The 16,006-nt window shown below is 51.8% G+C and overlaps 8 protein-coding genes across 8 annotated transcripts; 6 read left to right on the plus strand and 2 right to left on the minus strand.

The window, feature by feature from the left end:
* Window positions 1-356: 356 nt before the first annotated feature.
* On the plus strand, window positions 357-5,609 carry BDZ99DRAFT_562502 (uncharacterized protein; the record flags this gene model as incomplete). Its single annotated transcript, XM_033727347.1, has 6 exons — window positions 357-445; window positions 530-774; window positions 958-1,280; window positions 1,331-1,441; window positions 1,522-4,941; window positions 5,084-5,609. 6 exons carry the CDS (start codon window positions 357-359, stop codon window positions 5,306-5,308), a joined length of 4,413 nt encoding a protein of 1,470 aa, XP_033576872.1. The 3' UTR covers window positions 5,309-5,609.
* On the minus strand, window positions 5,452-7,199 carry BDZ99DRAFT_462550 (Ulp1 protease family protein). The gene is made up of 6 exons (XM_033719869.1): window positions 7,069-7,199; window positions 6,974-7,004; window positions 6,907-6,921; window positions 6,802-6,851; window positions 5,997-6,568; window positions 5,452-5,906 (listed from the first exon to the last, which is right to left on the minus strand). The coding sequence occupies exons 1-6, from the start codon at window positions 7,120-7,122 to the stop codon at window positions 5,822-5,824; spliced, it is 807 nt and encodes a 268-aa protein (XP_033576873.1). The 5' UTR covers window positions 7,123-7,199; the 3' UTR covers window positions 5,452-5,821.
* Window positions 7,200-7,753: 554 nt separating this feature from the next.
* Window positions 7,754-9,594, plus strand: BDZ99DRAFT_520009 (uncharacterized protein; the record flags this gene model as incomplete). Its single annotated transcript, XM_033725479.1, has 6 exons — window positions 7,754-7,897; window positions 7,962-8,038; window positions 8,086-8,273; window positions 8,331-8,935; window positions 9,243-9,374; window positions 9,430-9,594. The coding sequence occupies 6 exons, from the start codon at window positions 7,754-7,756 to the stop codon at window positions 9,592-9,594; spliced, it is 1,311 nt and encodes a 436-aa protein (XP_033576874.1).
* A 507-nt stretch (window positions 9,595-10,101) lies between these two features.
* BDZ99DRAFT_520010 (uncharacterized protein) lies at window positions 10,102-10,530 on the plus strand (the record flags this gene model as incomplete). Its single annotated transcript, XM_033725480.1, has 1 exon — window positions 10,102-10,530. One exon carries the CDS (start codon window positions 10,102-10,104, stop codon window positions 10,528-10,530), a length of 429 nt encoding a protein of 142 aa, XP_033576875.1.
* A 441-nt stretch (window positions 10,531-10,971) lies between these two features.
* On the plus strand, window positions 10,972-11,860 carry BDZ99DRAFT_562508 (uncharacterized protein; the record flags this gene model as incomplete). The annotated part of the gene is made up of 1 exon (XM_033727348.1): window positions 10,972-11,860. A coding segment is annotated over one exon (660 nt), but the record flags the coding sequence as incomplete, so codon positions are not given.
* Window positions 11,861-12,779: 919 nt separating this feature from the next.
* BDZ99DRAFT_462556 (uncharacterized protein) lies at window positions 12,780-14,183 on the minus strand. The gene has a single exon (XM_033719870.1). The coding sequence runs from the start codon at window positions 14,087-14,089 to the stop codon at window positions 13,004-13,006; it is 1,086 nt and encodes a 361-aa protein (XP_033576877.1). The 5' UTR covers window positions 14,090-14,183; the 3' UTR covers window positions 12,780-13,003.
* Window positions 14,184-14,651: 468 nt separating this feature from the next.
* Window positions 14,652-15,044, plus strand: BDZ99DRAFT_462557 (uncharacterized protein; the record flags this gene model as incomplete). The annotated part of the gene is made up of 2 exons (XM_033719871.1): window positions 14,652-14,694; window positions 14,773-15,044. The coding sequence occupies 2 exons, from the start codon at window positions 14,652-14,654 to the stop codon at window positions 15,012-15,014; spliced, it is 285 nt and encodes a 94-aa protein (XP_033576878.1). The 3' UTR covers window positions 15,015-15,044.
* Window positions 15,045-15,127: 83 nt separating this feature from the next.
* On the plus strand, window positions 15,128-15,636 carry BDZ99DRAFT_299802 (uncharacterized protein). The gene has a single exon (XM_033714185.1). The coding sequence runs from the start codon at window positions 15,171-15,173 to the stop codon at window positions 15,426-15,428; it is 258 nt and encodes an 85-aa protein (XP_033576879.1). The 5' UTR covers window positions 15,128-15,170; the 3' UTR covers window positions 15,429-15,636.
* Window positions 15,637-16,006: the final 370 nt, after the last annotated feature.

Consider the following 16,006-nt stretch of genomic DNA (forward strand, 5'->3'; position numbering starts at 1 on the left):
TTCGGGCACGGAGCAATAGCTATCCGATTCTACAGTCGAGTCTGTAGACGAGGGCTAAATGGAGTGATATTGCTAAAAGCAGGGTTTCCTGGGGGCCTGAAAGCGTGTTTAGGCCAATAGAAAAAAAGATTTCTTTGAACTAGGCAGGTAACTATAAGAAGCTAGCCTTGAGAATGTTATAGGAGCAAAGTCTGTTCACTCCTCAACCGGCATATCATACCTTACACCATAATGTGAACCGTTGTCTTGTGACATTAGGAAACACGGTTTTATCTTCCACCAAATCTCGTCCTTCCAAATGGCACCCTGCATAGAACAGAAGAAGGGTTCCAGTGGGAGCGTAGTCGGACCTGAACATGGTGGCCAGCAGGCCTAATCTGCTTCTCAGGGAATACTTATCTGGTATGACGGACAATATAGGCATTCGCGCTCTTTTCGAGTTGTGGTGTGTATATGGAGCGAAGGGTTGAGTAAGAAGAGGATCGAGTCGGACCGAAGTTCGGCCTGCTCGCAGCCACATCATCTGCAGTAGCCCCATTATCGTCTTCGCCATTGACAATGTCATCATCTCAGACATCGCGACTATCGTCAACACCAACAAAATCTCGAATAGAGTGCCGATCAAGATCCAGAGGAGATTTTCACAGGATTGTTTTGATAGACTGCGCGATTCATATGAGAAGAGGAGAAAGGGAATGGAAGTCGTCGGGAGCAACGGGAATATGCGGAGAGCTTCCGTGATAGACAGAAACACTTCAAAGAAAGTATTGAAATGTAAGTTAACCGTAGGTAATCTCATAGGTGAATCTTCAGGCAGCTTCTCAAGTACTTCGTATTCCGGTGGAGATGCTTCAGTGCAGTCGGTGACTTGCTCGTCGTCGTCTCAATGAGGCTGCGCGTGGAATGGTGCTGCTGGTGCTGTAATGGCGTGAATTGTGAGTATCTTGCATCGTAAAGCGCAGAGCGGAGTGCGAAAGCGAAATGTGACCTGTCGTGAAGCAAACGCGACTTCCTTTTCTCAAGTTTCTTCAAAACACCACCTCGGAACCTTCCGACTCATCCCCAAACTACTTTTCGCAACCACCACCACATCTCCAGTTTCATGCTCTTCGCTTTTCCCAATAACTCACCACACTCGCATCGCCCTCTTCTGTCTTCGCACCACCCGCTTTCCTCAGTGCGACAAGCCTGGTCTGCCTCGAATGGATGCGCGAGCCTTCGAGGCCGCACTCGCCAACTCCGGCGACAATGCCTCATGCAGGCGGTTGTTTGAGCTGATGGTAAGTCTTCGCCTGGGTGATGATGCGCTCAATGGACTGACAAGGTGCAGGCCGCTGTCGCGACCGGCTCTTACGGAAAAGGTGTTCTCGGCCCATCCGTCGCCGAAGCCTACCTTCACGCATTCACGCACCGCGCACTCCCCAATCGGAACCGAAGATGGGTACGATGTCACCTTGAGCCATATGGAAAGCGAAAAGCTGGCGTTCAGAGGTTCCAGAGCTAACGAATACGGCGTAACAGGTCGGACTCGTCCTGTACCAGCTAATCGAATCCTCCAATGACGTCCTAGAGCACCTTCGTTCACTTACGAAAGACGTCCGATTGTTGAGCAACGTCATTCTCAATGCGCCGGAGGACTTGAAGATGGTCGCGGGAATAATCATTCGCACGATGATCCTTGGTGGCATGCAGTATGCCGATTTCTGGTCCAACGGTGCACCTTACTCTGTTCCATTTCCCACCGACGAAACTCAGGTGTGGATGCAAAACTTCCAAGGCTTTATGGATGAACTTCACCGATTGAAGTTCCTCGAGGATGACGGCGACGCTGGGATGATATACGCCCTTTCGATTTCAGCCAAGGACACTCACGACTTTATTCAAGAAACTGGCGCCATGGTCTTGTTCTTCGACAAGGAATATATGACCGCTTTTGTTCTTGGAACAGCTGGCCGTATTCCGCAATGTATCGACCTTCCGATTGCTCATATCATAGATACAGACACTAGGATGGCGACCATTCGTAGCAGCGACGAGAAAACTTCCGGGATTGAAACCGCTCAGCTCGTAATATCTCTCCAACCGCTTCCTTGGACCTATCTTTTCAATGCAGAGGAACGAGACGCCAGGCAAATAACGATTACGCTGGAGAACATGGCCGATGCACAGGAGGCGCAGAGCATCATTCAAGAGATACAGCGCCACAAGGCCAAGAGAAAGATGTCGACCAGTCAAGTCTCGTTGGATATCAGTCGAAGCCCTCTACAGGGAGAAACTTCTGATGCTGAGATACCTGCTGCCGAGAAGCCTGCTGATGAGAGACCGAGCATCAACCCAGAAGCTGAGGAATTAAGCGTCATTCCAGAATCATATCCGCTTCATGCTGCAGATGCAAACGTATCTCAGGAACATCCTCCGGCCATCTCCGGCGCCGAGTCCTCAAGCGCAAATCAAGAACAGGAAAACTTGAAAGATCAACACAACGCCGCCGAGTCTTCAAGTGGCAGAAATGTTTCACAGGGCAATGAGGGGAGCAATCCAAAGGAGCCTTCAGTGACAGAATCACCTCGTAATACGCCCGCTGGTACAAACCAGGGTATCCCAGAGAAAACAGTACCTACTGCTGTGGTTAAGCCGGCCGAACCTCTAGTGAAGGCCACAAAAAGTATGACCGAAGCATCTGTACAGACAGGAAAACTCAAAAGGCCTGCTCTGGCAGCCACCGAGAAACTAGCCAAAGAGAAGCTTAACGAAGAGAGCGTATTTGATGTCCCGGACACTCCTTTGAAAGCTCCTAAGCTTGGATTAAGGAAGCCCATCACCTACAGCCACAAGAAACCTGTCAAGGAACCAAGCAAGCCTAAAGCATCTAAAATACCTATGAAAAGCGTGGTTCCCAAGAAGAAAGCTCCGCCACGAGTTCCGAAACCGAAGCCCGCACCAAAAACGACGAGAACGCAACCAGCTAAAGCGGTCAATACCAGTAAGAGTATCGCTCCGGAGAGCTCCGAGCCTTCCTCATACAAGGTGAGGGCGAAATTGAGCACTTCAAAGACGAACGACGAGAAAGCGCAGAATCCGGTCGGAGGGACCATACAGCCCAAGTTCACATTTATTAAGAGCAAATCGGCCACCATTTCACGACCACGTCCTAAGGATAAGACGGTGCCATCGGATGCTGATCTTTCTATTTACGATATCCCGCCAGACGAGCCAGAAAGGGCTGGCAAGTTGAAAAGACCTGTACGACGCTCTGTAGCAAAAGGGCGAAATTACAACGAGGATGAAGAGCCAGGCTATGGAAATGAAGAATCGGAATATGTAAACCAGGCGCCTACGCAGGAGTCGACCCAAGAGGGCCCACCGAACCCAAAGAAGCGCAAGCTACAAGAACCCCCCAAGACGACTGTATCAGGGCTAGGGAAGAAACGAAAATCGAACAATCAAGCTCCGATACCTGTTTCCGGGTCAAGTAAGAACGGAGTGGTTGGCCGGCTTGTTGGACTGTCGCAGGCCGTCACAGCGACAGAGCCTACGCCAGTCAAAGAGAAGGAAGCAGTATTGATAGCAGGAGATAATGGCTCTCAAGGTGATACTTGTGTGGACCCGCTCGGGTCTTCTCCTCCGGTTTTACAAAGATCACCAAATCAATCAGAAGTCATCGGTCATGCTCACGGCAAAAAGCGTCCGGCAGAAATGGCTCCTGCGGAAACGCCCAAGGCAAAGCGGAAGAAGCTATTAGAATCCCCGCAGCATCCCGAGGTCGCCAAGGTTCAGCAAAGTGTGCGCAGCCGGACGCACTCTAGTCAAGTTCATGTAAACGAGGCAGGAAGCCCATGTGCAGCTGACACCAAAATGTCATCAGGAAGGTCCATGTTAGATGTCATACGGAAAAACCCGACCGCCGATGACTTCAAAAAGACGAAACATAGCAAACAGCGAGAGTCGGGGTCTCCTGTCGGGAAGAACGACAATGGCCTTTCGAACCCTGAATTCATTGAAATCAGCGACGATAGAAGCGAAGCGGCAGAATCGGATTACGGCAGCTCATTAGGAGCGGCTGACCCTATTCCAGTGCAAGTATTCTCTAGCAACAGCAAGCCTGTACCGGCCTCACCAAACGCTGCTTCTCGGGCGTTGTCAGGTCATGCTGAAGAAGAGGAACTCAAGACGGCGGGAGCAAGAGTAGAGATGGCGAATGCAGCCAGTGATCCATTCAAGCAACGACCTCTGGACCACCCGATACGAGGGAATGAAAGTTTTATAAGACGTCTCTCCGGACGCTCTCCGGACGCAACACCAGTCCCTCCATCCCGAAAGAAGGCGGTGACACGAAAGCCATTGACTGAGCGCGCTGTGGGAAAGTCGCTGGGAGAACTTGCAGTACCGCAGCTCAAGAATACCCCGGAGGTGCAAATTATAGCACAAGTAGCGAAGGCGGCGCAAAAGCTCCAGGCGATTGTCCAGGCTCCTACAACACCTGTGTTTGTGCCTGGAACTGAGAACAAGGTCAGCTCGTACCAGCCCCTGGTAGAACCGCGGGAGGTACCCGATGTCCAGATTGCTCGAGTCTTCAAGATCCCACCAAAGCCAACTATCCCACAACTTTCAACCCCTACACCCTTGAATGACCTCAACAACGATCACGAGAATGAAGAGCAAGACAACAGCTCCGAAACCGATCCCGAACAAACCCTCGTCGAACACGAAGGCAGCACTTCTCTCCCAACCAAATCCCGCACCCTTATCCCCTCCTCGCCGCCCGCAATGGCCCAGAGCCAGAGCATTGCCAGCATCCACAGCCTGCACAGCTCCAGCTCTTTCGTTGAGATGGCGCAGCAAGCGCAGGCAATAGAGGAAGAGGCCGAAGAGATGGAGTGGGAGGCGGCGCTGCAGCCACATCAGCGTGCTGTTAGTGATATGTTGCTTAGGTTGTCGAAGGTCCGTCGATAATCGTTCTCATAGCTTCATATCAGTCTCTGTTCCCCCTCACCTTCATCCCTTAATACTCTCCTTCCTACCACGCTTTTCTTCCGCCCCTGCCTCCGTAGCCTGTGGTTTACGTTTTACTAACACGGAGCAGCGCTTCATCCACCACCTCGTCGACTCCGAGTCCGCCCTCGCGGATATCGTGAAGGAGTACGAGCGGGACGGGCGTGAGGTTATCAACAAATTCGTCGAGGGCCACAAGGGCGATCAGAATGAGATGATGGCGAGAGCGGATGCGCAGAAGAAGAAGCAGGTGGGTGAGTTGAAGGGGTTTGCGAAGAAGTTGGTGAATGCTAGGGCGGAGTTTGAGGAGTGCTGATCCCCCTGTGATGTTACGGTGTGCTGTTTACGTCTTCACTTTACTTACGGCTGGTATTTGCTACTTGCACATACTGATGGGCGGACGGGCTATGTTTTGGGCGAGGGCGGTGCACGGCATCTGTATAACTTCCTGTTCTTTCTCGGTTTGTTTAGGGTGAATGAATTCGAAAGTATTTACTATGCTGCTCGCTGCAAACGCTTGGTGGAAAAACAACAGTTCAAGAATTGAAATAAGAGGCAATGCCCATCAGCGTTAAGTAGGGCTCTTTCATTGCATAAGCCATCTCTCATGAACCAACGCTCATAACCCATTTCTCATGAACCATCTCTCATAAAACCATCTTTCACCCTGGTGAAAGGCCACTCAGCCCAGTCCATCTATCATGCAGAGATGCGGATGCGAAGGAAACCCGCTCCCAGCACCCAACTCGCTGTTCTAGACCGCCCCAAACGCCATGCACCAGCACCTAGAACCCCAAACGCTCTACCATCCCCCCTCCCCACCCCCCGGCTATAGATTCTCGTTCTCTTCCCCGATCCTCGGCGGACTCCTACTTTTACTTTCGCCCTTACTCCGAAACGGACTCACGCTTCTCCTGTCTAATTGTTAGCACTCATCGCCCACCTCCCAAAAAAAAGCAGCACTCAACAAGCCCAACAGGAAATAAACAAAAGAGTCCACCCACGATCGCCGCCGTTCGCCCTCCTTCCGCCTCTCCTCGATAATCCGCAGCATCGCCTTCCGCCCCGCCGCGGGGTCCAGCTCGCGGCGCGCCATGCTCATATTCACCTTCCCGTTCGCGTCCGCCGTCAGCAGCCGGTGCAGCAGCAGGTGCTTCATTATCAGGCACACGTACACGCCGCAGTCCGAGGAATTGTCCTGCTGCGGCGTGTCGCCCATGTTCACGAAGCGCAGCCCTTTGCCGAGCAGGATGGCCATTTTCTGCGTTACCGTCCGCGCTTCGGCGTCGTTGGACGGGCAGAGGGAATCGTAGTGGAAGGCCACGCCGTCGAGCACGGAGACGATGAGGAGGGTCCAGTGCGAGCCGCCTTCGGCGACTTCGACGTTGCGGTTGTCGTTGATCGGTAGGAAGATGTGGGTGGTGCGCGTGAAGTCGGGGAGGGCGTCTTTGAGAGTGAGCGGGTTGGGGGTTTGCATGAGCATGAAGGCCATGCTGGGGCGTAGGAGGGTTATGTGCGCGTTCGGGTAGGCCGTGAGCTTTTCGTGCTCGAGGTATTCTTCCCAGAATGCGATGGCCTGGGGGTTGTTAGCTTAGTTGTGGTTTGGGGGGCATTTGGAGGGTATTGGTCAGTGTACACTGGGAGCCGCTGCTTTGGGGCTGGGATTGACTGCAAGAAGCCGCTTCAGGTGGGTATCCGACCAGGCAGAAGCTCCTAAAGATAGTCTCTGTCTGCCCTGAAAGCATACAGCATCCCAAGCAGCGGCAAAGCAGTATACATAGACCAACTCTCCAGGACCGTTGGACATACATTATCAGTCAACCAGTCATTCTTTATGCTTTCCAAGTCTCCCCTTGTCACTGTTGTCCGCAATCAGTTTCGGCTCGTCGCGTCGCGAAGTGGAAGGGCGCATACCGCGAACATCGTGATCTATCCATTGCTTAGCGGGGGTATTGTTCCAACATGCAAAGCGTGTACGTACAGCTTAAATACGCCTCCTCGTCAGGGTGGAGCTGGAGGAAACACGGCGTCAGTCTGAATGCTTGATTGGGGGATTGAGGGGCGGGCAGAACTCACTTTGCCGCCGAATTGCCGGCTGATTTTGCCTTTGATGTTGTGGAATCCGGACATGGTGGTTGCGGGTGGAAGATGTGTCTTGAGAGAGCGAGAGGGGGGTAAAGAAGGGGAAACGCGACGATGGTACTTGGTGTTGAGGTTGCCTGGCCTGCCTGGCATCCTCTAGCGCGGGGGAGTGACGATTGCGCAGATGACGTCGCGTCAAGGCCGTGTCCAACGATTCCCTTCACTTCAACTCCATCATTGACTTGGCAGGACGAAGGCAGAGAGCACTGGAGGCATATCCGTATACACATATACAGGGCCAGCTACACTACCAGGGCTATCAGTGCATAATCCAGGTTGTTTTACAGATTCCCCTCACTGCGCCCCCCCAGACGGTATCATATTCTACAATTCCTACAAAACGAAGAAGAAAAAGAGACAAATACCCTCTACGTGGCATAACGGTAAATGTTATGAATGAATTGCATGCTGAGAAAGTTCGTTTTCGATTGCTCCATGCGGTTAGATCGCTGCCCCTCCAGTTCTGCCTGTTCAGCTCTCTCTTCAGCCTCATTTTCTTCCCCAGCTTCAATCCATCACATTATCATCTTGCTTCTCTATGTTATATATCAGACTGCCGTGCGCAAGTACCGTACTAGAGATAAACAGACAACCAACGGCTCGAAGTCAATTGGTCGCTATGAGCAGTCGAACATTTGAACAAGACATCGAGCAGCTTCATTGTGACGACGAGACGGCTGTGCAATATTACGACAGTCGGGATGCTCAAGTCTCTTCTGACTTATTGGATGATCATGCCCTTCGAAATAAGTTAGTCGATGTTGTATGTCGAGAAAATCAAGATCTCCACGTCATTCAGGTTCTAAGTACAGTACTTCTCTTTGCAGTCGTTGATTCAAAACACGACACATAAACTTGCGAATCAGAATGTTCAAACTGAGAACCCGCCTCCATTTATTCTCTTGTTTGTGCTCTAAAGCCTGATAATAACGCATCGTCTAAACTTGGCAGCTCTGCCATCGGGGCTGCAGATTTCGCCAGCAAGGAGAAGCCCCTTCGAATCTCACGAGACACATTACGTACGCTGATCGAATCCTGTGGATTTCCGCACCAGCTTCCGCATACCTTTGCGTTCAGCATACCGCATATCTCACACTACGTTCATTACGAGGATGGGAGTCCGCAGCCTTTTGCCATCTGTAAGTCTGTATTGTACATCAAGAAGAATAACCAGGACCACTAACAACAAAGGCTAGCCTTCATTGTGCGAGTACCCAGAAACAGCGGTGCTGTCACGATCGTGTCCCGCATGACACTGCACGATAAAGCATGTATATGCCTAATCCTCGCGGCTCAAGACAGGGACGCGTCAGCTCTGAGAGACAAATGCATCCAGCACAAAGATCTAATTGCGCGGTACCCTTTTTATCCGATGATATTCCTACTAGAATATCGCCTCGGTGGTTTCGGTCGCTGGCTTCGAAGCCTTTGGCACGGGGTAGGTCTTCTGGAGGAAGAAACTGGAATGACGCCTTGGATGACTACTAAGGGCAAGAGCTCTGTGGACCTTGCGGGTGAAGAGAACAAGGACTATGGCCAAACGCTCCAGAAATTGCACGCCATCAACGTGGAGCTGACTTTGGCAGAGACCACGATGAAGTTCGCTACGGAATTCGTCAAATTTTGCGGCATGATGCTAGACCTAGTTGAAAGAACCAACAAGGAGCTGAAATTGCCTGGAATGACTCCCGCTCATCGACAAACAGTCGAAGGAGAGATTCGATACAACGAGAAGCTTTGCCAATTCTCCAGAGATAAGTTTCAGGAGCTGCTAAGCCGCGTTGGGTCCCAGATCAATGTTGTAAGTTATATTTCTGCTCGTATAGGACCACCTCGCCGAAATCTGGCACTCTTTTCTGGTGCATCCCTGTTTTCGGTCCCCGCAATGGTGCTTCAAGATTTAGAACCCGGGGTGAAAATTGAGGCGGCTAATTCAGAGCCGTTGCCCAAAGGCTCTTGTGTTCTATGGCCGGCTGCCTGACGGGACAACTGATGATGGCGGTATCTCTTAACCAAGAGGGTTATTCCAGCAGTGATAGACTAGGGTGTCAATACCTGAACTCTAACTCTCCCCCGTGTTTCCATCCATCGTACTCACAATTCTCTAGACGTTTAGCCTCATCGCTCGACAAGACAGCAAAACTAGTACAAGCATTGCCGAGTCCGCAGCGAGAGACAACCAAGCTATGAAGACTATAACGATCATCACTCTGGTCTTCTTGCCATCAACGCTCCTCGCAGTAGGCTTTGTGGACTACTATTAGCCATGGAGATTGAGTGCTGATCTTGACATAGACGATTTGGTCCAGCGGAATCTTCGCTATTGACCTCGACCGAAGCTGGCGCATATTTCTCGGCACATCTATCGGACTTACTGCCCTCGTCTTTGCCATCTGGATGATGATACTTCAGAAGATCAATGCGCCGTTAAAAGCTGCTCCAAAACTCAGCCCTGTCTAATAGATTCAGAATTGTTAAAAATCTGAAGTCAATTGTATGCACTACCTTGTCAAAGATCTATGCATGTATAGTTCGTCTACGGCCTGCCGTCGTAGAAGTTCCTTAATATGTATTCCCTGGGCTGCCGTACCATGGTTCAAAACGACACCTATGATTCAGTCGACGACCATAACCGTGGTACCAGCACAAGCACCCTCAACTCTTCTACAGGCACTTTCAAAATCCTACAAGTCTTTCGTTCTCCAAACTTCTCTCCGCTAGCTGCAATCACGAATATCATCCATCCCTCAACTACGAAAGCCAACCATCACCCAACTTCAGCATGGCCATGATAGCTTATCGAGAAGAATATTTCAAACGTCACAACCTCATCTATGATGAATCCGAATCACCTTCGAGAAAAATGTCCAAGATTACAAAATTCGTCTACCTCGCTATCACCCGGCCAGCTCGAAGAGCCCTTCACCTACACCAATGGAAGCTCTGCGCACCTGAACGAGAAACAACATGACCCACAGCCCGCTCTACCAGCTCCCACTGGAACTGCTCTTCCTAGTCTCAGAATACCTATCCCCACCGGCACTCCTTGTCCTCCGCTTGACGTGCACGCGCTTCTCCATCCTTTTCAAACTACCTGAAAAAAGGCTCTGGAGCCTTAGCGACAAGCATGAAGTCAAGACTGTCTTACATCACGAGCAGTATAAATACCTCTGCAAAGCGGAGCATCAACGCCGCATCCACCTCCTCCACTACAATTATGTCTGCAGCCACTGCAAAGACACGCACCTCACCCGCGCCTTCCTCGCCCGCCCAACTCGCCCAGGCCCCCAAGAGCCATATCTGTCTCGCGGCCCAAGCCATCTGTGGGACATCGCAGCACACGGCCTGGTCCCGATATTTCCTCGTCCGGGTACCAGCTGGAGCCTTGGATCATAAAATCGCGCGGCCCGCCCTGCAACGACTGGCAGATACCATCCACACCCCATCATGCAAGCATATTGGCTTTGATAATCCGCGCATTGCGAAAGCAGCGGAGGACGCGCTGCTGGACCTGCGCTACTTGGATTTCGCCGAAATGGAGTATTCTGGGAATGAGTCATGGCGGCTGCAAATGCGTACAGCATTTCGTCCTTACGGGATGGCTTGTTGCGTGTGTAGAGCATTGTGTTCTTCCGAGGTGGCTTGTCGCGTGTGGAGGGTGCCGGCGATGACACGTGAGGGGAAGAGGAGGGAGTGGGATAATTTGGTGTTGATTGTTGAGAGGAGAAAAGAGCGCGAAGAACAAAAGAGGATTAGATGGGCGCTTTGGCTGGGGTCGAGGGTTTTGTGAGCGGCGAGATAACTGCTTGGAGATGAGCGATGGGGATATATGCTCGTATTGTTTATGGCCCGACTTCAATTGTTCATGCACCGGCTCCTATTACTAGCAAAGAAAGAAAAGGAATATCGCAGCTGCCACTTGCTCGAGCCCTCCGCTGGAGGAAGGACAGAAAGTTAGTACGCACTGCTTGCACACTTCATCGCACGACCCCAATCCTCCTCCTCCTCCCCTCTCATAAACACCTCCGCCTCCATCCTCTCCACCCCTTCACGCTCAATCCCCTCCACCACGCCCCTCAATACCTCCTCACCCGCAACCTTCACCTCGGCACTCAGTCTCTCCGCCTGACTCGCATACATCCAATCCTCCTTCATCGGCGGAAACAACTCCTCATACTCCCCCCGCGTCCACCCCCATTTCACCACCACCCCTATCGGCGTCGCCTCCAGCAGCGCCCTCATCACCCTCCCCAGCCCCTCCGGCACCTCATGCGTCCTTCCCTCGAAAAAAGACCATACCGCCCTGCTCGTGCCCCGGCCATACGCAAACACAACCTTCACCTCCGTCAGCGCCGGCATATAATGCAACGCCCTATACCCCGCCGCCACCGGCATCTCATCTCCCTCCCCCTCCCCGCCATCCAAATCCCCACCCATCGGCAGATCAAAATACCGCCCCTGCTCCATCCCACTCTCCTGCGTCAGATCAAACAGTAACCCCAGCTTCCGAATGCTCTCGATATCCCACTCATGCACCGCCGTGTCTCGCGGCTCCGGCCGCCTTGACAACCGGTTAGTAACGTCGTGAAGCACGCGTTTATAAGCTTTTCACCCTATTCCGATTCTGATTCATCCGTTGAGGTACCCCGACAGGCATTGAAAAATCTAAAATCAAATTGTAGGTCAACGCAAGGGAAATCAGAGTACCTTTTGACTTGTTAGAAACATGTTACCTAAGACACACCTTACAGTGATATCGAGAGAGCAAGAGTGATGCCAGAGCAGTGGAATACCCGTGTGCCCGAACTTATGACTGTAGGAATCTGGAGGCTCAGAGAGGGACATGAGATTCACGCGTTTGATGACCTTGTGTCCTATTCCGACGTTGATTCATTCGTTGAAGTGCCCCAGACGGCTGCAAGTAAGTGTACACAGACCTGGCTGCTGGTGTTGTACTCGATATAGCCACATTCATCCCGCTCTCGTGATCCCCGCTGGCGCCCCAACAACGCTCACAGTGCTGTCACCCTTCACAAAGACCTCAGCATCCACCCTCTCCAACTCATTGAACCCATCCGCCACCTCTTTCAATACTTCTTCTAGTGCGACGCCCCATGGTATTCTTCTCGCTTTCTTCGTTTAGAACCTGAAAGGAAGGTGAAACATTTCCTTATACTCGTTCGTCGTGCAGCCCCACTTGATCTCTGCATGTTTTGGCGTCGCGAGAATCAGAGACTGTATCGTTGGTTGTAGGTTGTTTAGGCGCGTGTTCGGATTTTCCTTCGAAAAACTCTCGCAGCGCCGGCGTTACTCGGCCATTGTATACCATCACCACGTGCACCTCGCGGAGGTTGGGCATGTAATGCAGTGCACGGAAGCGAGCTGGGTCGGGGCCATGGCAACCCAAGTCAGCATGCCCATCAAGAGGATCGAAAAGTATTTCAGTCTCCTTGTAGTTCAACTCAAAGACCATTAACAAGCGCTGGATGTGCTCGATATCCCAGTTGTGATGAAATCCAATATTTTTTAGATCCTTGAAGGTATGTTGAAGCACCTCTTACAGCACTAGGAAAGTGTATACAGGTCTCTAGGTACTTGGTTTCCAAAAAGAGAAGCAAGCCTTATTATGAAAGGGAATGGCATACTTTACCTCGTCGCAGCTCTGTGCAGACCTGGCTGCCGCCCTCTGGGGTGGCCTACCTAGCTTACTGCGTGGCCCGGAGTAATGGGCTTTGATTTTTGAAAGTATGTTGAGGCACCTCCAACGGTGGCAAAGAAGTGTACACAGACTTGCCATAGGCTTCGAGATGGGTCTTTCTGATTACCTCGCTTTATTCAGTACCTACATGCAGAAACCAACCCGCTTCCACTAAAACCCTCTCAAGGGCAAAACATGCTGCACCAAACAACTCTGGCGACAAAGCGGACACTCTGGCTTCTCCCTTGCCCAGTCCCCAATACAACCCCAACAAAACATATGCCCACAGATCGTGACGCTAGGATCCTTCATCTCCTCCAAACAAAGTGTACACTTCCTCTGCTGTGTTCCGCTAATCCACTCCATCTCCGACTCATTCTTCAGATCGTATCGCGGCCTGCCGAGCACTTCCGTCTGCGTGATCCGCTGTAGGCTCTGCGGATCCTGCGTATTCGGCGCCGATGACTCAAACAACAGCGCATTATTGGCGCTGTATGCATCGGGTGCCAACGAGACTTCGACACCATGGTCGAGCACCACGCTCGATCCCATCACCGACGGTGTATTCGCCACGGAGACGGTGTTCTGCATGTGCAAGTAGGCCTGCACAGCCATCTGCAGCACGAGCAGCACGCCGAGCACCTCATACCCGACACGCTGCTCGCTCTCCTCGACTTTCCGCGTGAAGATGTATCGTAGGCCCCAGATGCGCTTCCCGAGGTGGTAGTACGCGCCGCTGAAGTAAAACGTTGCTAGCGACAGAGCATATATGGGCGACGGCGATGTTATCGTGTCCAGATTGTGTAAGATATAGGACTGCAGTTTATATCCCGCGCTTCCTTGCTCTTTCTGTCCTTTCCGCGCGCGCTGCCGGAGATTCGCTTCGAGTTTCGCGCGTATTCGTCTGCGAAAGGCGGGTAGGATGCGTCCGAGGCCATAGGGTACTAAGACGGTTGATATAATATATCCTGATCGCCGTGCGAGATTGGGGAGACGGAGTGTCGCGTCTTCTACTTGCACGATGTCGGTGTATTCCTCGCCCAGCGTGCGGTTGCCGAGGCCTGTGGTGAGGCCCAGGTAAAGGAGCTCGGCGAAGGTCCGCGCTTCAGTGGTGTATGCATGCGCGGTACGGGCACCGTAGAGATTGCGGAGGATCGTAGAGAGGTGTTGTAGGAGGAGGCCTTGGAAGTAGGCGTCTTTTTGGTGGGAGCGGATTATGTCTGGGGAGGCGGCGAAAGGGTGGGTGAAGGCGGGCATGGTTGCCTTTCAGAAGCGTTAGAAGAGGAGAAATGCAAGGCCGGGACAAAAGAGACGATTGATGCAGGATGGGATAAGATTTAGAGCTGTATCATGGAGTTGAGGTTGACCCTGGGACCTCGGCCTTTCCGTGAATGAGGTGACTAAGCGATCCACCTTTCTAACTAACCTCATCATGCTCAGGATGCTCACTACTCTTTCAGCACTGCACGAATGTCGATACTGTGAAGTCGACCGGTCGAGACAGCTGCCTGATAACCACCAGCATATATGTAATCATTCCTCCCAGATTCACACTGCCGTCAAGGCGAATGCATACATAGTATATCTCTGCTCGACTGCTCGAATGCCCATACTTCTCCTCGAGATCTTGGATCGTCCCGTGAACTTTGAACATAGCATTAAGAGCACGCTACCATAAATTCTCGTAGCGACCTATAGACAGTAAAGTATAGAAAGCTAAGCTCTTTATGTTTCTATTCTTCCCGCTGTACTTTTCGCTTTAGGAAATGCCAGCATTTTGTTCACTTTAAAACGATGTAAAATGTTGGAATGAACCGCAATGCCAGCATCTGGGCATCCCACTCATCAGCCAATACTAAGGTGTAAGGTTGTGTAGAGCAAAAAAAGAACATCTAAGGAGCAAAACACCACCCTCTTTCGAGGGTGTAGCCACCCCGGAGGGGTTTCTCTATGTCCGCCCGCCCGCGGTATTCTTCAATCCGTCATCTTAACCGGCCACTCTCAGCCTCACGCACCAACTGCATACATCCTCTTTACCAGGCTTCCAAGCCTCTCTACGAACCAGGCCGCCCGAAGTCAACTCAACTTTTTAACACAAGGGTTGGTCGAATCGAGAATCGAACTCAAGACCCAGCCAAGTGAGGTTGTCGACGGTAGTGAAACACTACCTCGCGAGGTATAATGCCTGGGAACCGGCCGCGGGCTTACACACGATGTGGCCGACCAACTGAGCTGCTGGGCAAATTAGTAGATGAGAGGTTCGCATTTTACTTGAAATATCTAGGCTGAGGAAAGCTATGGCCCTTAATGATTGAGCTTAACAACATGACCGCCACACATGACCGCCACAAGCACTCGCGATCACTGGCTATATAGTCGAAGCCGAGGAATAACGCTTCCTCTTCTAGTTCTTCGTAGCAGTTTTCGGAGCTTCACTACGATACGCCTTCCCCTACTATTATCACACCAACATCCTCAATCACTAAAATCACTAGCTCACCCTCTCCGAATCGCGCCACACCATCCTCCTCTTACAAGAACACGCCCGCTGTCTTGCCCACCTCTCTACCAACCACCTGCCCGCACACCCACCTGAACTACCACCTCTCTCGCTCTCTTCGCCTCCTCACCACCGACCCCTTCACCGCCTTCGCCGCCTTAGATAACAGCTTCATCTACGGCCTCATCTCCGCTTTTAACGAATCCTTACCTTTCATCTACAACCGCTCCTTCGACTTCAGGCCCAGCTCACCAGCCTCACCTTCTTCGTCCTCATCCTCAGCTCGCTGCTAAGAACCCCCGATTCTCGTCGAATTTGGGCAAGCACCGCGGGCTCTTTACATTGTAGTCTGGCAACGGGTTGAGTTTATGGGAAGAAGCAAAAATTTAGTGTCGTATTCTCCCTGGATTCCGAGGTGAGGTGACAACGGGTTGAACTCTGGGGAACAGCTCAGTGTCGTTTCTTCCCCAAAGTCTCGTGTCTTCCCAGACGCGGGGGTATATTTCATAGGCATGGCACTGGCGCGCGGGACTTGGATCACGGGAGACGTCAACGTGTTAAACAGGACGTTGAACCATCTACCTAGGAATCTCCGAGCCCCTGTTCTACCTCCTTGTAGTCACAGCAACAACAACTCATCTCTGTCGCTATTCCATATTCTCGCCGCTCGTGAC

Source organism: Mytilinidion resinicola, assembly GCF_010093595.1.
Source record: "Mytilinidion resinicola strain CBS 304.34 unplaced genomic scaffold BDZ99scaffold_9, whole genome shotgun sequence".
NCBI lineage: Eukaryota > Fungi > Ascomycota > Dothideomycetes > Mytilinidiales > Mytilinidiaceae > Mytilinidion > Mytilinidion resinicola.

Coding starts and splice junctions, on each gene's coding strand:
- BDZ99DRAFT_462550 (XM_033719869.1), bottom strand. CDS start 7,122: ATGTCCGGATTCCACAACATCAAAGGCAAAATCAGCCGGCAATTCGGC. Junction 7,005..7,068: donor GCCGGCAATTCGGCGGCAAA/GTGAGTTCTGCC, acceptor TGTTTCCTCCAG/CTCCACCCTGACGAGGAGGC. Junction 5,907..5,996: donor GAGGGCGAACGGCGGCGATC/GTGGGTGGACTC, acceptor ACAATTAGACAG/GAGAAGCGTGAGTCCGTTTC.
- BDZ99DRAFT_462556 (XM_033719870.1), bottom strand. CDS start 14,089: ATGCCCGCCTTCACCCACCCTTTCGCCGCCTCCCCAGACATAATCCGC.
- BDZ99DRAFT_299802 (XM_033714185.1), top strand. CDS start 15,171: ATGACCGCCACAAGCACTCGCGATCACTGGCTATATAGTCGAAGCCGA.